The sequence below is a fragment of the Nematostella vectensis genome, chromosome 3 (assembly GCF_932526225.1).
Source record: "Nematostella vectensis chromosome 3, jaNemVect1.1, whole genome shotgun sequence".
NCBI lineage: Eukaryota > Metazoa > Cnidaria > Anthozoa > Actiniaria > Edwardsiidae > Nematostella > Nematostella vectensis.
This window is the reverse complement of record NC_064036.1, coordinates 15,628,239-15,651,096: the sequence shown is the minus strand read 5'-3', so window position 1 is coordinate 15,651,096 and position 22,858 is coordinate 15,628,239. Positions and strand designations below refer to the sequence as shown.

The following is a 22,858-nucleotide window of genomic DNA, read 5'->3' as shown; positions in this document are numbered from 1 at the left end:
TTTCCCGGTAACCGTAATCCCGTTTTCCCGGTAACCGTAATCCCGTTTTCCCAGCCCAAGATGAGGCGAATCCCGGTTCCCGTTTTACCCTTTTAGGACGCTCTGTTAGATTTGAGTATGAAGTGGCAAACCGTGATACATAGTCCCTTCGCTTCTATCTATCACGTCAGCTTTTCGCGTCTGATGTACCACTCAGCCCTATAATTGTAATTGTGCTCAATATCGTCCTATTTTTTCAAATGATATTTGGAATTTTTTATCCGTATCTTCACCATTGCTTGAAAACCAAGGATACCCACGAAGAAGACAATCAGTCAAAATATAAGCCGTATGCGGCTTATATGAAAACCAGTGTGCAAAACCTTTGAGGCAACGGCGATGACACAACTGTATTTATTGTATTATAAGTGGAAGCGTATATATAATATTATCAGTAAATCGACCACCATTAGGAAGCTTGAGGCCTTACACGGTGTCTAGCACTTTTTGACCGATACGTCATCGATTGCAATATCCCCCTGCCAGCCTTTTCCGACGACGCCTTCAAACACGAGCTGTAAAAAAAAAAAATAATAATAATAAATACCTGAATTGCGATAGGTAGAAAAGATCAACGAGTCATCTTACAGGAAAATTTCTCTTGGCCGAGAATTTGAAGCTCGCTTGCTTCCACGCGTTTCCCTGGCTACCAGCAAGTGTCAAATAAGTCTTGGTTCCTACACTGACCACCAGCTCGCCAACATGCTTACCGTACATGTGGTAATAGAAACTAGGAGAAATAAAGTTTTGTGGGCTATTAAGCTAAGGAGGTTAGGTAAAACAAATACGAATCAAAGGCCACACTTTGTGGTGTAGTCGTAGAGTCATCCGATCTGCTTCAGAAAAACAAGGTTTGAGCTTTGAATTGTCAGGCTATTGCTTGATCCTAATTTTCTGTAATACACTTTCTTACATTGGGATATCCGGGTTTAGCTTTTTTATTCTTTATTGCTTACATTAACCCCCCCCCCCCCCCAAAAAAAAAAAAAAAAAAAAAAACACGCAAAATATATCTCGCCACAATAAATATAATGTATAGCTTTTCACCTGACGCAAGTGTTGCCGTCAAATGTAAAATAGCCGCCCATCATTGCATTGTCGTTTTGTTTTCTGGGTGAGGATGCCTCGATGTACATGTAGGAGCCTGGGAAAAGGCAGTTTTAATGTACACAAAACATGCTTCCATAATCACTATATGAAGAAGGCAGGTATAATGGCCTGCCGAATTTAAAGACAAAAAATCTGCGTTGTTGTTGACTTTTTCTTTTATTTATATTTAACTGTCGACGCAGACCACAAGGTCCGACGCACACCAGCAGATAGAGGCTGTCCGGTTGTTTTCTTCCTACAGTTTGGCTTTAAAATGACCCACTTGTTAACCAAGATGGGTGCGCACAGGCTCTGCCCACTCTTTGTGCACGCTGTTGACTCCCTCTGATTTCCCCCTTACTTTTGGGGTTCAACCATTAGAGGTGCATGTTCTTAAGGCGGTGTTGGTAAAATGTTCAATAATACAACCCACCTTTTCCTCCATGGCCCGAGCTCGGCCCGGTCCCCTGTGACGGTGTACCTCCACTACGTCGAGTCCAGTCGAATTTGTCGGAGCCCATATTGACAAAACTGCACATATTGCTGTCAAAGTTGCAGTTGAAGTCTGTTTGATAATAGGATGGATATTTGGATAAGATTGGAGATTGAATAAGATCTGCAGCGTAAGGCTTTAAAATATTTGCATATTTGTTTTAGCAAAGGAAGAAGGGAAGTTCAAGCTACTTGTTCGCTGTATTACTGTCGAAAACGTTGTATCGCGACCCGCGTTTTCAAAACACGGTTTGTTTTTGTCTTTTTGGATTTTCTGTTCCGCCAGTCAAATTATTTTAAGCCAATCAGATTCTTGCCATCTCTCGCCTAGTGCAGTTGCCTGGCTTTCTATCGCGACATTGTCTGGTTTTCGTCAAGAGGATAGCCAGGGAAGTGCCCAAAGCGAGACTCTGATTGGCTCAGAATGGTACTGACGGAACAGAAAACCAAAACAAATCGTGTTTTGAAAACGCGGGTCGCGATACAACGGTTTCGACAGTAAGAGCAGGCAATCCCTTCTTTTTGTTGCCTCTGGTATTATCCTCAGTGCTTAATTAATGCTTAATTAGTGCTTAATTAGTGCACCTAATTAATAGTTATGTTATAAGCTGCGTTGGGCAGTGTCGTTGTAGTTATACAGGTGATTTGGAGCGTATTTGATGATATCCCTCCATGTTGTAAAATCCGCGCTACTATTATACTAACACTACGACCATTTAACCATTTTGTTAAAACACCTAATAAGCAGTTCATCCGAGAGCTGTTTTCGATACATTGCGCAAGTTTGCCCACGTGAACTAGTAATCTCTATGAGCCGTGCCGAAGTCATCCAATAAGAAGGAGGAGTGTGTGTCCGACAAAATCAAACTTTCGGGGATGCGAGCACATCATTAACACTTATTTTTAGTATCTGTTCGACTGTAGCCTCAACCTCAAACAGTTTCTCACGGTTCATTCTATGTTCATTACATGTTTAATATTCGCAAGACATAAGCAAATACGATAGATACAGACTGCTGTACCAGGCCCGTAGCCATGATTTTGAGCGGGGTGGTTCGTTTTTTCATTTCAGCGGACCAAATTTCCGGTATACCCCTCTCCTCGCCTTATATATAAGGCAATCAAAACTTCAAATAAATTCAATCTTGTATTTAAAATGTTATTAATAGGGTGTTTTTTTTAACATATGGCAATAATAATAGAGATAACTATTCTAAAAGGTATACGGTATATTCAGCCAAAGCTTATTTTTTTGTTTGCTCTGAGCGGACCTTCGAGCTGGGTGGGAGGGTTCGTCCGAACCCCCCGGATTCCCATTGGCTACGGGCCTAAGTACGCAGTTTACAATCACGAGTGTGGGTTTGAGCTCAAGCACTGTCTCTATAAATGGTATCACGGGTCAGCGTCCGAATTGTTCTTTCAACTCCCACAATACATGATCATACGCTTCCATGATGAGAGACGGGACCTTCGGCTTAAAGGAGTGCCTGTTGTCACCCGTCCTCGAAAAGAAAAATCCACCTGATTTCTACAAACCTGACTGCGGAGGTTTTGTGACTGGAGGAGGGGATGTTTCTGAAAGGGAAAGAAAAAAAAAACACTTTGAAACAATTTGAAGCTTAAGGGCCTATGGTACTATCTTTTGAGTCCGTTGCTAGGGAAATTTGTTTGTTTTATTAAAGCTTCTGTTTTATGTCAAATCTCTTGGAAATTTCAACATAAGTGTTTTAGACATAAATGACACAAGTGATGACGTCATCTGACCCCTCGCATGGTCACGTGACCCAGAACATAAAAACGTGTCGGAGAAGCTACTGTTCAAAGCTAACATAATTTTTTTTTTGCAGAAATATTTTAACATCACTATTTGCTAAAACTTCACGCATCGGATTTGCAAAATTATGATACCGCGAGAAATGGCGAATATTTATGTCCTTCGAAAACCACATATTTGGTAATAACTTTTTCATTTCTTCAAAAATCAAAATTCTCATGCGCTATGTTGTTAGGAATGGTAATATCAATGGTTTGAGTGAAAAAAATTCACAATTGTTATAAAATGTTCAAAATCAACTTGGAAATGGCCGCCATCTTGTTTTTTCGCCATCCATTATTCTCAAAAAAACATATAAAAATTGCAAAATATCGAATGTTTATTTTAATCTCTTGGAAAAAAAGAACAAAGAAAATTAGAACTGAAGTTTCGAAGAAAATAAAAATAAAAAAAGGGTCTCGACCGGGGATTGAATCCGGAGCGCTTGCTTACGAGTCAAAGGTGCTAACCACTGGGCCACGGAACGAAGTTGGAAGACGCGCGGCAATTTTAATCTATTTAACCGAATGTAGCGCTTTTCCATTTCGTAGCAACCGAGTTTCGTAGCAACGAGATATTACCTTAAGTTAGTTGTAGTGGGTGTTCATATAATAGTAAGAAATAGGCACTATCAAGAGTATAAACTAGATCGGTTGCAATAGGCTCTATCAAGGATATAAACTAGATCGATTGCAATAGGCTCTATCAAGGATATAAACTAGATCGATTGCAATACGCTCTATCAAGGGTATAAACTAGACCGATTGCAATAGGCTCTATCAAGGATATAAACTAGATCGATTGCAATAGGCTCTATCAAGGGTATAAACTAGATCGATTACAATAGGCTCTATCAAGGATATAAACTGGATCGATTGCAATAGGCTCTATCAAGGATATAAACTAGATCGATTGCAATGGCTCTATCAAGGATAAAAACTAGATCGATTGCAATAGGTTCTATCAAGGATAAAAACTAGATCGATTGCAATAGGCTCTATCAAGGGTATAAACTAGATCGATTGCAATAGGTTCTATCAAGGATATAAACTAGATCGATTGCAATAGGCTCTATCAAGGGTATAAACTAGATCGATTGCAATAGGTTCTATCAAGGATAAAAACTAGATCGATTGCAATAGGCTCTATCAAGGATATAAACTAGATCGATTGCAATAGGCTCTATCAAGGGTATAAACTAGATCGATCGCAATAGATTCTATCAAGGATATAAACTAAATCGATTGCAATAGGCTCTATCAAGGATAAAAACTAGATCGATTGCAATAGGCTCTATCAAGGATAAAAACTAGATCGATCGCAATAGGAGTTATCAAGGATATAAACTAGATCGATTGCAAAAGGCTCTATCAAGGGTATAAACTAGATCGATTGCAATAGGCTCTATCAAGGATATAAACTAGATCGATTGCAATAGGCTCTATCAAGGATATAAACTAGATCGATTGCAATGGCTCTATCAAGGATAAAAACTAGATCGATTGCAATAGGCTCTATCAAGGATATAAACTAGATCGATTGCAATATGTTCTATCAAGGATATAAACTAGATCGATTGCAATAGGTTCTATTAAGGATAAAAACTAGATCGATTGCAATAGGCTATATCAAGGATAAAAACTAGATCGATTGCAATAGGCTCTATCAAGGATATAAACTAGATTGATTGCAATAGGCTCTATCAAAGATAAAAACTAGATCGATTGCAATAGATTCTATCAAGAATAAAAACAAGATCGATTGCAATAGGCTCTATCAAGGATAAAAACTAGATCGATTGTAATAGGCTCTATCAAGGATTAAAACTAGATCGATTGCAATAGGCTCTATCAAGGATATAAACTAGATCGATTGCAACAGGCTCTATCAAGGATATAAACTAGATCGATTGCAATAGGTTCTATCAAGGATATAAACTAGGTCGATTGCAATAGGTTCTATCCTCTATCAAGAATAAAAACTAGATCGATTGCAATAGGCTCTATCAAGGATATAAACTAGATCGATTGCAATAGGCTGTATCAAGGATATAAACTAGATCGATTGCAACAGGCTCTATCAAGGATATAACTAGATCGATTGCAATAGGCTCTATCAAGGATATAAACTAGATCGATTGCAATAGGTTCTATCAAGGATATAAACTAGGTCGATTGCAATAGGTTCTATCAAGGATAAAAACTAGATCGATTGCAATAGGCTCCATCAAGGATATAAACTAGATCGATTGCAATAGGCTCTATCAAGGATATAAACTAGATCGATTGCAATAGGCTGTATCAAGGATATAAATAAGATCAATTGCAATAGGCTCTATCAAGGGTATAAGCTAGATCGATTGCAATAGGTTCTATCAAGGATATAAACTAGATCGATTGTAATAGGCTCTATCAAGGATATAAACTAGATCGATTGCAATGGGCTGTATCAAGGATATAAACTAGATCGATTGCAATAGGTTCTATCAATGATATAAACTAGATCGATTGCAATAGGCTCTATCAAGGATATAAACTAGATCGATTGCAAGGATATAAACTAGATCGATTGCAATAGGTTCTATCAAGGATATAAACTAGATCGATTACAATAGGCTCTATCAAGGATATAAACTAGATCGATTGCAATAGGCTCTATCAAGGATATAAACTAGATCGATTGCAATGGGTTCTATCAAGGATATAAACTAGATCGATTGCAATAGGTTCTATCAAGGATATAAACTAGATCGATTGCAATAGGTTCTATCAAGGATATAAACTAGATCGATTACAATAGGCTCTATCAAGGATATAAACTAGATCGATTGCAATAGGCTCTATCAAGGATATAAACTAGATCGATTGCAATGGGTTCTATCAAGGATATAAACTAGATCGATTGCAATAGGTTCTATCAAGGATATAAACTAGATCGATTGCAATAGGCGCTATCAAGGATAAAACTAGATCGATTGCAAAGGGCATTGCATCATTTAATTTTTGATATTTGTATTTTGTGGAGATGGGTAACAAACAGCCATGAAAGTAAAAGCATGCATGCCCGTACCCAGGATTTTTCTTAGGAGGGTGCGAAATCCGAAAAAATGTACCTAATTTTTTTCTCACCACCCCTGAAAGAACAGAGAGGGATTTATTTATGCCATCTCCACAGGAAATTTAAATTTAAGATTTTTGACATACTAGTGTGATTTAGAATGCCTTTTTCATTTAATCCGCTTTTGCTTTCTAGTTTTGTCTACAAAATACACGTATATTGCTAACTGGAAGTGGACTTTCCGCCGATGTGGGGGGGGGGGGGGGGGGGCTGCAAACGCACCCTTTGCACCCCTCTGGGACGGGCCTGGCATGATTTAGAGCAATGACCTTGCTCTGCGTTATCACAATGAGCAATGGCTATGGTTATGGCTATATGGCTATCAGTATTAACTTTGGGATTCTTTATTGAAGAAGCCTTAATAAATGGAAGGGAGAAGGGAGGGCTGGATTTGCCATGGCCACGAGCATAGGTTATAGGGACGTGAATAAGCAGATTACCTTTACAATTGTAGTGAATTTTAACTTTTGCTACGTCGAGCATACTCAGACCACGTCTCTGACCAATGGAAACCTGAAGTAAAGATAACGCACAGTCTTCACAACTCTAAGATAAATAAAACTCCGACAAAACCATCGTATTTTTCGTTGAGGCATTGATGTCCTTATTGCCAATTTACCGAATCGTTTAATGTTATTAACCAGCTAGCAAAAAAAAGGTTAACGGATATTCTTATTATAACTCTCCTTCCCAACCCCGTCTCTCATCATCCTGCATTTCCTCTTACACGTCCAAACAAATGCGTCTCAAAAAAGCATATGAAGAAAACGTTGTCGTTTTAGGGGTCTGGTACCGAGCAATTTTAGTTGCTTTTCAGAGGCTTTCTCCATTGACTAAAGATGGTCACGGTCAATGTTTTTCTCTTTTGAATACAATTCATAAAGTTTGCGAAGCACCTGCGGTACGGCAGCCCTAAAAATGACAAGAATCATGCAGGTTTTCCAAATAAGGAATATATTAGTTTCTTTATATGGAAGTGACCGCGTCTGGAAAAACGACAAGTTTTGGCTAAATTTTCTTGATATGGTTATGATATTATGGTTATGATATTAGTTCGCAATCTAAATATATCCTTCTGCCAAATTGTTCGACTTCAGCAATTCGTGACGGGAGTGCAAAAAGTTGTTTTATTGCAAGTCTACCATAGTTAAAGCCCCATTGGGAACCAAAGCGATTGTTGTTGTTTTGAAATAGCGCCATTGTTTTGCGAGCGATTTGATTGGAGGACTATAATACGCATAATTATTCACTACCGACACTCGAGGTGCTTGTTTTTTTATTTTGTTTTCGCCGGGGAAGAAAGCTTTTCAGCCACTATTTCCACAGTATTTAGGAAGACAAGAACATAACGTAACGAAGAAACGACCAAGCAATGCGTGCTTCAGGATAAGGATCATTGACAAAGAAAGATTGATCTTATCGGGAAAGATGTTGGTTTATTCCACACGATCACTAAAACTCGAAACTATTCTTTGTTTTATCACCGATAAGTACTATTAACCTGTAATTAAAACTCTAGGTTAATAACCATGAAGCGAGAAGTCGAGGAGAATATATGCCGAACACATAGGAAGTATATATTTCATTAGTATGATTTGCAAATTCGACTCACGGCAAAACTTTTACATTTTGTTTGTTCCTCTTGCATTTTCAGGGTTGCATCGAGGCTCACCTTTGAATCGAACCTGCTATTTTCTTTCCCTTTATATGTGAATGAGTGGCTCAGAGTCTAAAAAAACTTTGAGATCCAGGGAAACTAAACCCAAGTTCCTTTGTAGTCGTTGTTGATTGTTATCACGGGTGCAAGATTCCCTATAGGCAAGATACTGGCCTCGGCACGAACGCAAAAAAAAGTGAAGGACTAATGGTAAGTTTGTTCTTATCTTGTGTTAAATATGCTCAAAAATGCAAAAGGAATTCTGTATTGTTCTTGGACGTCAGTGAATGATTAATATAAGTTTCACGAACCTTTTTACATACTTCAATTTCCCGTGACCTTCGGCTCGAGGAGGTAAAACCGCTTTCATATGACATCGCATAAATGTCAGCATAAAATAAATCTTAGAATTATTTTCCAGGTATTGTTGTAAAACGATAAAGTAATAATTATTTAAATTTTTTGAGAGGTTTCTTAAAAGTTTGAAACAATTTTTAGACTTTCTATTTTAGCGCAGCGCTAAAATAGAGCCTCGATCTGATGTAGGCATGGTTGCTTATGGGCCTTTAATATAGAGGTTCTCTCTCTATTGACTATGGTTCTACCCACCCCCGATATCAGAGGTACAATGGTTGGCTGACTCATCATCCTGCTGTAGGCGCCTACACCATAGTGCATTACGCTGCTGTAATCGTATGGGATGTTGTGAGTGGTGAAGGAGGAAGCAGAGTTCTTTCTAAAGTAAACTTCCCTTCCTGTAACAATAAAATCAAAAGTTCTTTGTAGGATAGAAATAGAAAACGTAAACAAACGTCACGTAGAATTTAATTCGCATGTTTGGCAAGTGTTACAATTTGTCCAAAATACCTTTGACAAATGTAAGAAAATAACCCCAAAGCACCAGGGCTGTAGAAGAGAAAGCACGTGCTCCTCCAAATATTCAATATTTTGTTGTTATTATATACATACTGAGAATACTCACTAAAGACATATTCAGTAAACTTTCGTTCGTTCACTGGTCTCAGCCAATAAGAGGTGTGAACGATGTTTTTTCACCGTGAAGAAAATTCGTTCGCGGTAGTTCTGATTGGACGAACAATATTTTTTCACTGCACTTGAACGGCTTCAATCCCAACGCGGGAAGACGGGTAGCTTTGTATGTTTCTTTTTGTTTTTGAGCATTGAACAGGAGAATGAACAAGAGAATGAAATTATACTGTGAAAATTAAATACAAAGCTTTCAAAACGGAAGACAATAGATTTGCTACTCTCAATGACACTGTAGAGGACTATGTAGAAAGTCTTGAAAACAAGAATACAAAGGGGAAAACCAAGCGAGATGTAAAGGCTGTAAAAACGCTATCTAACATCACAGTCTCGTACGTGACATTAGCGAGACAGACCCATTTCAATGTAAGTTTCAGTCTGTCTTCAACTGAACCGTCAAACAGAATCAGCCTCGGAGCCTTTGCAGCCAAGTCTAATAAAATGTTATGTAATAAGCTTATTGTGTATTTCCAGAAAATATACATACTCCTAATTGAGGGGATTGGAAATTCCGGGGTTGGGGGGTGGGGGTTCAAACGCCCAGGAATTTCCAGAAGGGAGGGGGGTGGGGTAAAAGGTCCTTTTTCCTTAACAGTTACTGTATTTATTTATTTTTCAGGGTGTTGGAAATTCCGGAGGGGTGGGGGTCATACCTCCGACTCCCTTAATAGGGGGGGGGGTATGCCTCCCCCCCAAAATAATTCGAGACCTGCTACAACTCTGACTTACCAGGTTCAATGTTCGGGAATATGATTTTGACGTAACGATCTCTGTCTGGTCTGTTATGCTCGTGAAAGAAACCTAGAGCGTGAGCTGAAATGGAAAAGCAAAAAGTGCGCGAAACATGTATAAAGCGTTGAAAACCTTTGGACGACTCTGTCCTCTCAAACCAAAAATTGCTTAACCATTGCTTGCCTAAATTGTTCATAGGGCTTTTTGTCAAATTTTTCGGTTGTTTGTCGAGCTGTAAGAAAGGGAGACAGCGTGAAATTACCGATCGCGTGGATAACAACTCCCTTATACCAGCAGCCACGACCAAGCGACAGCTCCTGTTTACGTCCTGTTTGTCCCAAGTATGACCAGCATCTGGAAAAATAAAAAAACTAGTAAATGCCAGTTACAACTTATGCGACTTACTATAGAGGGTACACGGGCGTTTCTGGCGGTCGCGAATGGTTCACCTTTTACAACAGTTTAAAAAGCTAATAAAAATATAAGGAAAAATAAAAATAGAAATAAGGGAAGATAATGCAGTAACTCTTCGTCACCACGTTATCACAATGTTAAATTAGCCTCGTCAACAGTAATGTTGGTAATAAGCCTCGTTATCAATAATGTTAAATAAGCCTTGCCTCTTAATGTTAATAATAAGCCTTTTTTCCTCTTTGTGTAAAATATTGTACTCACCCGCTGCCCTTGAAGATTGAGAGGTATGATGTCTCGTTGGCCTTCTTGGGCCTGAGCGTAATGCAAGTTAGCTTAGCGTAATCGACGATGGCACCGTTGATAGCGTTGACGGCCTGAGAATCACCCGCTAAAAGAAATAGTGCATTTATAGTCAGGGAATCACCCGCTAAAAGAAATAGTGCATATAGTCAGGTATAGTACGTATTTGAAATGCTGGTTCTTCATTGTACTATTTCCATTGAAACTGGAAAAGATTCCTTTAAGTATGATTAAAAGAATAGCCAAAAGATTGCATAAAATAATAATAAAACAATAAAAAATTACCGAAAAACATTTAAAAAATAGTCCAATATGTTGAGGGTTAAAATAAAGGAGCTTTTCACTTGAAGTGAGCAAACTTCGATTCAGCAGAGTATTGAGCAGCTGGGCTAACAGGGAGTTTTATTTACTGAGAGGATGGGAGTCTTTAAGGTGGAAATTTGACGTGGTCTCCATGGTAACCAAATCAGTATCAGAAAATCAGAACAAAAATTCACAAATAGGAAAAGTACAAAATTTCGATACAAAAGAAAACATTTTTTCTGATTATTTTTTAAAGAAGTATTTTACTACTTAAAACTGCATGTAACTTACAAAGGGAAGAATCCAGCTCGTACGGTACCACGCCTCCCGGCCATTTCCTCGTCTTCATTGCTGCCCCTGATTTTAGTTCGTTTATCTGTTCCTCTGTCAGTTTCATGTCGCCTTCAAAGAATTTTTCTTCTTCTCTAATTCCGCGGTTTTCTGGTAGAGGAGTAGAAATTCATTACGAGTTGTGGTCTTAAAGAATCTTCATCAGGCACTATTTTTCTTATTGTTTACATTTAAAAATGATAACGGTCTTTTGCAAGAGTACTCGCAAAAAGGCCTCCCGCTGGTAATTGTTTTCAAAATCCGTTCAAATTGAAACCCATTTAGTAACGGTCTATTTGCAAGAATACTTCAAAATAAACATTTACTAAAGAAGTCCGATGTTCGACAATATTTAGTTTAAGCAAGAGAGCATAAGCTATGTTATGCTCTCTTGATCACAGCCGTTTTATCGCTCGTCGGTGTTTTTTTTTCTTCTTGACTTGACATCGCTGCTCAGACAAACAAAACAGTCAAACTATTCAGGGATTTAGCTTTCTGTGAGTATATTTGCCAATCTTGCTTATTTAAGTTAAATTTGTTTTCTTTTTCCGAGTTATTTTACATGATCTCTTCTCATTTCTATCGAGTTCGCAAAAAAAAAAAAAAAAAAAAAAAAAAAAAAAAAAAAACACGCAACCCGCGGGGGAGTAGGACAAAATAAAAGGAGCAAATTGTCACGCGCAGTGGGGTGGGGTGGTGGTTACTAAAAATAGCCAGATTCGGAATCGACATGGCGGGCGGGTAATACCAAAGCGTCCCTCTCTTATCTTATGCTCTCTTGGTTTAAGATAATTTAAATATTATTTCAGTTACTTGTTACTTGGTTGGGCTTTATTTATATAATACGTATTAACAAAGAGTGCGATGTACTACTTTCACAGGCTCGTAGTCAGGACTTGAGCAGGGAAGGGGGGGGAGGGGGAGGTTGTTTACCGATAATAGCGGAACATTTTCTCTTTTGTAACTCGACCATGCTCGCTTAAATTTCCTTCATTAGAGCGGAACATCCAGTCCGACCCCCTCCCCCCTTCCTGTTACATGAAAACGTCTATTTTACGACTGTGCTATGTGTCTGATTTCCAGCTAAAAATGTCCTTTCTCAATTTTACTGACCAAAAAAACTTTTGATAGAGTTCTCTAAAGAAAAACACAATTTGAATGTTGCTTTTAGTTTCATTCAGTGCTGGACATGAATAACCATGCTTTTCCAAGGCGGTGGTATATTCTTGGCAGGATTCTGCATTAATGGAAATTCTAGCCTGGAACACGGTTCTATTAAAATATCAGGAATATAAAACGTTACCTTCGACAGAAGCGAACGCCGCGGCGCTTAGAATAAGTAGAATCACGAGTCTCTCCATGACTGATGGCGATGGCTGAATGATTAGACCCAAGCAAGGGGGCCGCTTTTATGGGGTCTTTCTTGTCGGCACGCCAGGCCCAGCTGTACAGGTATGTTTGTCCAATGTGCGTGACGGTTTTGTTGACATGATTGGATGATTCGCCGACAAGCCTTGATGTTAAAGATTTCTTTATTACTTGTTGTCAGTGATTAAATAAGACTCTATTCAATGTTGAATATGTTGCAAAACCATCATTAAGTCTGTGTACTTAATCATGAAAAGGATGTTTGGTCATGTATAGTGGTAATTGCTTATACTTTTTTAAGGGACTTTTCTTATTTTTCGATCGCCTATTTTTTTACAATTCTTCGTGCACCCGAAAAGTATTAAAGTTAGCCCTTAAGCCCTTAACAACCACTGGCAACAGACTGCAGTAGAGAAGTTGACATAATTACCCTCTAGTACTATACCGAAAAGCCTTTCTGATGATTTAGGGTTATTATAGCCACAGGTAACACAAGCTTTTTATCTGTGCCTATTGATCTTACCGTAAACATTGTACAAAACAAAAAAGTTGAAAAATGCTGAAAAGAAAAATGTAGTTTAGTATTAAAATCTTGTAGTATAGAAAAAACACGCAAACTACACCGTTTCATCCCTACAAGCCTGTTCCGTGGTTGCTCACTCATCATTAGGGGTGAAACGGTAGTTTCCGTGTTATTTTTTTCTTTATATTAAGATATACCCTAATTTACACCATTGTATTTAACACTCTTCTGTCAACGCCTGCACTCACGCATTAGTTTAGTGTTATATATGTTTAGGCACAAATAGAGAGCCTGGACTGCTTGTGTTATATCGGTTTGGTTTAACTTTTGGTTCACAAAGTTGAATACTCAAGGGCACAAATCCTTGAAGGTTTACTTATCTTGATGTTGGAAATCGGCCATGCCGAATGCAGTTGGAGGTGAAAGGCTTTCCGCTTTTTTCAAGACGTCTATCAGTATAAAACAGTCAACGACCCATCAAATGATCCCAGGGGCGTAGCCAGGGGGGTGGCCTAGAGGGCCCGGGCGCCTCCTTTTAGCAGCCAAAAATACAGTACATGTATGAGACATCTAAAATACAGGAGAAAATGCCTTGAAAGTCCCTTTTGGGCCCCCTTCTGTTAAAAATTCTGGCTTAGCCGCTGGATCCACAGAAAAGTCTAAGCACAAAAAACGTGTTTTTTCTTGGGCTAGATTTGAGCATTATCTTTCTGATTTCTTTTTTTTTTTCTGGTGACCTTTTCTTTCCGCCATACACTCTTTTTTTAAGAACCTTTTTATAAGAACGTCCAGCCTAAGATTTTCCCAAATTTTAAGAACATGCTGAGAACATGCCGAGGCTCAGACGTAAATATGATTAAAAACTTTTTGTGTTAATTTTTACTCGATGTAAACTGCGCAATGCAATAATTTTGAAATATACTATCTATCTATCACACTTGTGGTAGTTTCAGAAATTATAAAACAGCTCTTGGATATCTAACCCACAATTGTTGTACTTCTAAGAACAATAAGTGTGGGGCTCCGCTTTAGGCAGTGCCTAAATGTATCTAGTAATTTGAGAAAATTTGTGTATCGGATGGGCTACGTTTGATTGGATGTGTAAGAGAAGGACGAGGGGGGAGAAAGGGATGTGGGGTGGGAGGGAGTCGGAATCACGCAACACTGCATGGACTTTGAACCATCGCACTCCTTACCTCCGGCCCGTCACTAAAAAACAAAACAAAAAACAGTGTGCACGCTAAGTAGAAGTGAAGGTTTTGGAGGGAGGGAGAGTGTGTTTACTTTGTAACAAAATTTTTGAGGCAACAATGATTAAACAACTTTATTTATTGTATTATCAGTGGAAGCGTAGATATAACATTATCAGGAACTCAACCGCTTGAGGCCTTACAAGGTGTCTAGCACTTTTTGACCGATACGTCATCGATTGCAATATCCCCCTGCCAGGCTTTCCCGACGACGCCTTCAAACACGACCTGTAAAATAAGGAAATATAATAAATACCTGAATTGCGATAGGTAGTAAAGATCAACAAGTCATCTTACAGGAAAATTTCCCTTGGCCGAGAGTTTGAAGCTCGCTTGCTTCCACGCGTTTCCCTGGCTACCAGCAAGTGTCAAGTAAGTCTTGGTTCCGACACTGACCACCAGCTTGCCAACATGCTTACCGTACATGTGGTAGTAGAAACTAGGAGAAATAAAGTTTAAGGGGTTATTAAGCTGAGGAGATTAGGTGTAATACGGAAGCCCATGAGGGCCACTCAAGGTTTTCGTGAACAACATCTCACCTTTTGGTCACGACTTTGAACTATTTGCGTCACGAGAAGTCACTTTAAGTGTCACGACAAAGCACTATTTGATTATCGCTTAAAACATTGCACATTGCACTTTTTTGACAAAAAGTGAGGTTTTTTTTCTACATAGACCAGCATGCTTTGCGAATAGACTAGAAACGTAATTGCGAAATCCTGAGCTTAAATTGAGATATATAAGTAAATATAAATATTAAATCAAAATTATAATCCATAAAGCTCAGTGATAGCATTGTTGATAAGACAAAGTAAAAAGTTCAGCATTGCGACCCATTGTGAGTCGTTGCCTAATATATTATGGAATGCTGTAAATAATTGTCAAAAACGTTAGATATTATTAGCATTAAAGCGATGAGCCGCCTAAGTTATAAACAAAGTCAAACGCCGTGATTTATACTGAACACTGAACACTGAATAAAGCTCGAGCGAGCACTCAACCAGTTCAGCCTTTGATCCCGTATCGCTCAGGCTTCTTTTCCTCGGCCTACCCTGAAGTTCTGTTTAGTTTTTAGTCCTTGTAGGGAGCTCACAGGTCATTCGTATAGAACCCAGTTATTTGAAAATTCTCTTCAAATTTGTGAAATGAAGTTCTAAAGCACAAGTTAAATATTTTATGCATAGACCAAAACTGAAATTATTTGGCCATTCGGCAAATCGCGATATTTTTTAAGACACGAAGTACCATGTTATAAAACACAAAGTTAATTATTTTATGCAACAGACAAAACCTGAAATAATTTGCGCATTTGGCAAATCGCGAGATTTTTTAAGACACAAAGTCCCATGTTATAAAGCACTACTGAAAAATGCTTTTGCTCGATATCCTTCCGGTGCCAGGCCTATTGCTTGATCTTAATTTTCTGTAATACACTTTCTTACATTTGGATGACTCTAACAGCCACGAAAACAAATGATTATAGCTTTTCACCTGACGCAAGTGTTGCCGTCAAAGGTAATGCTTGCCATCATCTTTGCATTGTCGTTTTGTTTTCTGGGTGAAGATGCCTCGATGTACATGTAGGAGCCTGGGAAAAGGCAGTTTTAATGTACACAAAACTCTTGCATTTTCAATAAAAGAAGAAGGCAGGTCGAATAAAAAAACAACAAATATTTTTTGTTGTCAACTTTTCTTTTTTTAAAGTTCTTATTCATATTCACTTGTCGACGCAGACCACCATGTCCGATACACAGCAGCTGATATAGGCTATCTGGTGGTTCTCTTCCTACATTTTTGTATTTTACAGTGACCCACTTTTTGGCGCCAAAGGGGGTTCACGCGCGCACTGCGCAAACACTTTGCACGCGGTTGACTCCCCCTGATTTTTGGGGTTCAACCATTAGAGGTGCATGTTCGTAAAGCGGTGTTAATAAAATGTTCAATAATACAACCCACCTTTTCCTCCATGGCCCGAGCTCGGCCCGGTCCCCCATGACGGTGTGCCTCCACTTCGTCGAGTCCAGTCGAATTTGTCGGAGCCCATATTGACGAAACTGCACATATTGCTGTCAAAGTTGCAGTTGAAGCCTGTTGGATAATAGGATGGAGATTTGGATAAGATCTGACGATTGCGTAAGGCTTTAAATTATTTGTTTTATCAAAGAAAGAAGAGAAGGTCTAGCTATTGGCGTAACGAGTTTTGCCCTGTTTTAAAACTCATGCTTGCTGCATTAAGAGCAAGGAGCCTCTTGGTTTTGTTGTCTCTGGTATTTACCTCAGTGCTTATTCACCTAACTTAAAATATATTATAACCTGCGTTGAGCAGGGTGTCTGAAGTAAATCAGGTGGTTTGAAGCGTTATTGATGATATCCCTTCAAAAAATATCTGCGCTACTATATGGTACTGTATACGATTTACACATTTTGTTGAACAGACCTAAGGAGTAGAAAATGGTACAACGGGCCAGCGTCTTTCACTTCCCCCATGTGCATATTTATATGCATCATGTTGAGAGACGGGACCTTCTGCTAAAATGAGTTCCTGCGGTATAACCGTAGTCATCCCTGTCCTCGACACGGGGCAGGCACGCGCATACTAAAGGTCCTTGTTTAACGTCCTTTTATCCCGAAATAAATTCCATCTAATTTCTACAAACCTGACTGCGGTGGAGGTTTTGTGACAGGAGAAGGGGATATGCCTGAAAGGGAAAAAAAGAAAAAAAGCTTAATTTGAAACGTAAAGCTTGTTGTAGTGTAGTGTAAATACCACAGTACGCTATAGGCTATACCAAAGATAAAGACACACTGCTTTCACAATTTTGAAATATTTTTCGCGTTTTTCGTTAAAAATCATCGGATATGTTATTAATGCTTTAAAGGACATTGCATCATTTAAATTTTTGGGGTTTTTTTGTGGAGATGGGTAACAAACTACTGAGATAATTGGACAAGTAAATACGATCATCAAATTTAACAGCCATGAAAGTAGGTTTAGAACATTGCCCTTGCTCTTTGTCACCACAATTAGCGATGGCTATGGTTATTGCTTTCAGTGTATGCTTTGTGATTCTTTATTGAAAAAAAAAAATTAGAGGACGAGGGGGTGGAGTGGAACAGCTTGATATACGCCACCTGCACTACAGCCCCACGAATGGGTTGAACGGATGTGAATACAAACTACCTCCACAATTGTAGTGAATGTTAACTTGCTTTACATCGAGTGGACTCAGACCACCTCTCTGACCAATGTAAACCTGCAGTAAAGATAACGAATAGTCATCCCAATTTTAAGATCAATAAAACTTCGATAAGCATTTTTCGCTAAAGCGTTGATATTCTTATTGTAATTACAATAGCTATATTTTTTAACGGATATTCTTATTCTTAACTACCCCCCCCCCCTCTTTAATACCATCCTGCATTTCCTCAAACACGTCTAAACAAATGCGTGGGTTTCAAATAATATAAAGTGTCTAAAATCTCCAATACCCTTATGCCAAATGGTTCGACTTCCTACCAAAGCCTTTATCTGGGCAATTCATGACGGGAGGGCAAAAGTTCTACCATAGTTAATAGAAAGAGCTCGTCTCTTTTGACTATGGTTCTACCCACCCCCGATTTCAGAGGTACAATGGTTGGTTTTCCGTTCTTGGTGAAGGCTCTTCCACTATAATGCATCACGCTGCCGTAATCGTATGGGGTGTTGTGGGTGGTGACGGAGGAAGCAGAATTCTTTCGGAAGTTTCCTTCCCTTCCTGAGACAATGGAATTGAAAAAGGTTATTGTAGGATAATAATAGAAAATGTGACAACGAGAATTTCATTCGCGTATTTGGCTGGTGATCTCCAAATATATTCATAACGGTCACCGCATAAGACAAACATGAAATCGGTTGTTGTTTAAAGTTGAATAGCCCTTTTTTATACATATTGTCCGAAAATAACTGCAAACCACTACACTACTAACCCCAAAGCAATAGGGCCGTAGAAGAGGTATAAGCACTCGGGGCACGTGCTCACCTATAATTTAAAAAATCAAAAGGAATTGGGTGTGGCCGTACCACGGTTTTTTTTCCTGTATTGTGCCACCCCCCCCCCCCCCCCCCCTCCCAATATTTCGAGACCTGATACAGCTCTGACTTACCAGATTTAATATTCTCGAACATGATTTTGACGTACTGATCTCTGTCTGGTCTAGACTGCTCGTGGAAAAAGCCTAGAGCGTGAGCTGAAAATAAAATAGAAAAAAGGCGTGTTGAAACGTCTATACCATGGACTGTAACGGAATAGCAAAAAGTGTTGGAAACCTTTGGGCGACTGTCATCTCAAAACAAAGGTTGGTGATAGGACTTTTTTGTTTGATTTGTTGATTGTTTGTCGAGCTTTAAGGGAGAATACAGCGTGAAATTACCGATCTCGTGGATGACAATTCCCTTGTACCAGCAGCCACCGGCGAGAGAAAGCTGCTGTTTACGTCCTATTCGTCCCAGGAATGACCAGCATCTGGAAAAATAAGGAAAGTAGTAAATGTCAATTATAACTGTTTCTGGCGGATGCGAATGGTGCACGTTTCCCAGCCGCTACTGGTTTTTCGTGACAGAAGCCATTTCGGAGTTACGGTGGCCGAGAGAGAGCGCCGAAAAGCACCAGGAGTCAAGAAAAAGCACAAAAAAGATAAATACGCACTTAATCAACATCAACGCAAAATCTTTCGAATTGCTAGCTTTGTGTTAATCTGTATTTTATTGGTGACAGAAGCGATCCACTTTGATGTTGTTTTGGTTGTGATCGATCTAAAGCTGTACATACAAGAATTCAAAAGTCGTGATTGACGTCCACCAAAAACAGTTGTGACTCATAAACGAAAGGGTGGTTGCACGAGTGACTGCAAACGGGTGTATAATAAGCCTTTTTCCATCCCTTTCCTCCTTGTGTATAAAAGGGTACTCACCCGCTTCCCTTGAAGATTGAGAGGTACGCATTATCGCCGGCTTTCTTGGGTCTGAGCTTAATGCAAGTTAGCTTAGCGTACTCGGCGATGGCAGCGTTGATGGCGTTGACGGCACGAGATTCACCCGCTAAAAGAAATAAGGCATTGGTGAGGTAAAATAAGTATTTGAAATGCTGGTTTCCCAATGTACTATTTCCAATGAAACTGGCAAAAGATTCCTTTAAGTATGACTTAAAAATACCCAAAATAATGCAGAATGGTTTGTAATAGAGCCTGAAAAAGTTATTTTCGTTGAGGAAAAAAAAGAGTACCTTACCTTAACCAAAACAGAAAAAAATAAAAAAATTGTTCAATATGTTGAGGGTTAAAATGAAGGAACTTATTACTTGAAGTGAACAGTAAGCAGAGTATCGAAACACTGAAATAACAGGGAGTTTATTACCAAGAGGCTGGAAGTTTTAAGGTGGAAAGTTGACGTGGTATCCATGGTAACCAAATCAGACTAGCATTAGGAAATCAGAGACATAACTCACAAATAGGATAAATGCAAAATTCCTCTGATTACTCTTAAAAAAAGTATTTAAATACTTAAAACTGCATGTAACTTACAAAGGGAAGAATCCAGCTCGTACGGTACCACGCCCCCCGGCCATTTCCTTGTCTTCATCGCCGCTCGTGAGTTAAGTTCGTTCATCTGTTCCTCTGTAAGCTTTATATCGCCTTCAAACAATTCTTCTTCTTCTTCAATTCCTCGGTTTTCTGAGGAGTAGGAGTTTCATTACTTTACGAGTTGTGGTCTTAAAGAATTTTCTTTAGTCACTGCTTTTCTTATTGCTTACATTTTTTTAAAAATAACGGTCTATTGCAAGTATACTTGATACTCAAAATTGATACTTGACGAAATTTGGTTTAAAATGTTTCAGGCGCTTGAATTAGCCGATAGCAATGGATGCTTTGTGCGACCCGGTATTGTGCGGGAGCGTAAACTGGCGACGTGGTTGGGCCCCTTTATAACAAATGTATTGACGAGAAGTGCGATTTTTTACTCAGGGGCAGATCCTGCAGTTCCATAAAGCGGGGGCCGAAGTAAGTGTTTCAAGAAAAGGGGGGGGGGGGGCGAATTCATTGTTACCGTGGATTTCCTTACATTTCTTGTAATTTCTAAGCCATCTGAAAATAGGAGGGGCCTGGCCCGAGGCCCACTCGGCCACCAGCTACTTACATCAAAAAACGTACATTTTATGACTCGGCAATTTCTGATTTCCAGCTAAAATGTCTTTTTTTACACGTTCTCAAATTTTCTGGCCCAAAAACGTTTTTGGTATAATAGCTCTAGAACTGGCAGGTTTCTGCATTAATGAAAATTCTGGGGGAATTACGTTCTTATTAAAATATCAGGAATATAAAACGTTACCTTCGACAGAAGCGAACGCCGCGGCGCTTAGAATGAGTAGAATCAAGAGTCTCTCCATGACTGATGGCGATGGCTGATTGATTAGACCCAAGCAAGGGGGCCGCTTTTATGGGGTCTTTCTTGTCGGCACGCCAGGCCCAGCTGTACAGGTATGTTTGTCCAATGTGCGTGACGGTTTTGTTGACATAATTCGATGATTCGCCGGCAAGCCTTGATGTTAAAGATCCCTTTATTATTAACATGCAAGAATTAATTCAATGTTGAATATGTTGTAAAACCATCATTAAGTCTGTGTACACAAGAATGAGAAGGAAGTTTGATCATGTATAGTGGTGATTGCTTATACTTTACAAGGGCACTTTCTTATTTTTTTTATAATTGCCAGTTTTCACAAATTATCGCGCATCAGAAAAGTATCAAAGCGAGGATTTCGAAGGGCCACAACAACAACAACTGACAACATACGCGAGTAGAGTAGTTAACTTAATTTACCGCTCGTCCTACCGAAAAGCCTTTCTGATGTACATCAGCAGAAACGAAATCAAGAATTGGGAGTCAGGAATAATTGCGACTAGAAGCGGAGGCGCGCACAAAACCGGTAGCGATTAACACAGACTATAAGACAAGCTATTAACACTGACTTTGAGACTAGCTATAATACTGACTTAAAGGCAAGAGATTCCACACTAACTATAAGGCTAGCTATTAACACTAGCTATAACAGGGCCGTAGCAAGGGGTGGGGCACTACGGGCACGTGCCCCCCCCCCCCAATATTTTCAAAAATTACAAGGAAATGACCAGTAGGGGCGTGGCTGTGCCCCGAAATATTTTTTTATGGTTTCTGTATCGTGCCCCCCCCCCCCCAAATATTTTGAGGCCTGCTAAGGCAATGTATAAGGCTGGCTATTAACAATGACTATAAGAACACTTGTAACACTGACTATAAGGCTAGTTATAATGTATTGTCTTCTTTTCGGCATGCGGGAACCAGATTAAGTTTATTCGTCTTTTGTGGCTGGTCGTGAGTTTATTACCCGTATTTACATTATCAGAACATTTGTTTACAAGTTACAACAGGTGATTTTCTTTTTTATTGATCTTTCTTATTGATTGATTGATTTTTATTGATGCATCTTTTTCAGTCTTGTTGGCCTCTTTACTTTTTCTGAAGGGGCTAATATAGTGAGTTTGCTTTGATTTTTGGCTCATATGATTAAATAGTTTTGACAATAAATGAGTTAAAGATTAAATGGCCACCCCTTTTAAAGGGGTGGCTTAAATTGCCACCCCTTTATTTTCGATAAATGTATTGTATAGGGATGTATAAAAGGTATTGTTTACTTATCTTTATGTTGAAAATCGGCTATGCCGATTGCAGTCGGGGTTGGGAGGCTTCCGGTTTATCTTCAAGATATCTTTGGGCGTAAAACAGTCAATGATCCACAAAATAGTCTTTAGCAAGCGCATAACTGTGTTTTTTTTACTTGTGCTATATTTAGTTGTTGTTTTTTTAATTCGAGATTAAATGCAAATATTATGAAAGTTCTTTTCGATCGGTGACGACCTTTTCTTTGCAACATATTTACTTAAGCAATGGTCACAAGTTACACAAAAGTCTTCTTTGTTGACTGACATTTTTGTATAATAATGGTTACAAATATTGTAATTTTAACTGTCGGCTTGGAACATTTTCCCAAAGTTTCGCTCCATCTAAGAAGTTATAAAGGAAGAAAATTTAGCGGCACTACTTATCGAAAAAAAATTGTTGCTCTGTTGTCTCTTTTTCTTTATCAGAGTAGCCTTCCGTTTTGGAGGATATCGATTTTATTCCCTCAGATGCACTTTAATCTATATCATAGAAATACAACAGTATAAATACACGGTAGATCATTGCGTAGTATCTGCGCAGCTACTCTGGGCAAAGTCTACTGTCTTCTGTCCGTCAATCTGCGTCCATGAAATTCGGAACTAATGCTAATAAAGGCAAATAATTGCAAGATTTTGAAAGAAAGGAAAAA

At 38.9% G+C, this 22,858-nt stretch overlaps 2 protein-coding genes across 2 annotated transcripts; both read right to left on the bottom strand.

The window, feature by feature from the left end:
- Positions 1-377: 377 nt before the first annotated feature.
- Positions 378-12,809, bottom strand: LOC5522147 (astacin). Its single transcript, XM_001641962.3, has 12 exons — positions 12,637-12,809; positions 11,295-11,444; positions 10,662-10,788; positions 10,249-10,340; positions 9,984-10,067; positions 8,817-8,962; positions 6,991-7,063; positions 3,157-3,195; positions 1,562-1,693; positions 1,087-1,183; positions 628-769; positions 378-554 (listed from the first exon to the last, which is right to left on the bottom strand). Exons 1-12 carry the CDS (start codon positions 12,692-12,694, stop codon positions 477-479), a joined length of 1,218 nt encoding a protein of 405 aa, XP_001642012.3. The 5' UTR covers positions 12,695-12,809; the 3' UTR covers positions 378-476.
- Positions 12,810-14,533: 1,724 nt separating this feature from the next.
- Positions 14,534-20,965, bottom strand: LOC5522136 (blastula protease 10). The gene is made up of 12 exons (XM_048725243.1): positions 20,839-20,965; positions 20,034-20,183; positions 19,425-19,551; positions 18,885-18,976; positions 18,618-18,701; positions 18,087-18,229; positions 17,656-17,728; positions 17,132-17,173; positions 16,431-16,562; positions 15,966-16,062; positions 14,772-14,913; positions 14,534-14,702 (listed from the first exon to the last, which is right to left on the bottom strand). The coding sequence occupies exons 1-12, from the start codon at positions 20,894-20,896 to the stop codon at positions 14,625-14,627; spliced, it is 1,218 nt and encodes a 405-aa protein (XP_048581200.1). The 5' UTR covers positions 20,897-20,965; the 3' UTR covers positions 14,534-14,624.
- Positions 20,966-22,858: the final 1,893 nt, after the last annotated feature.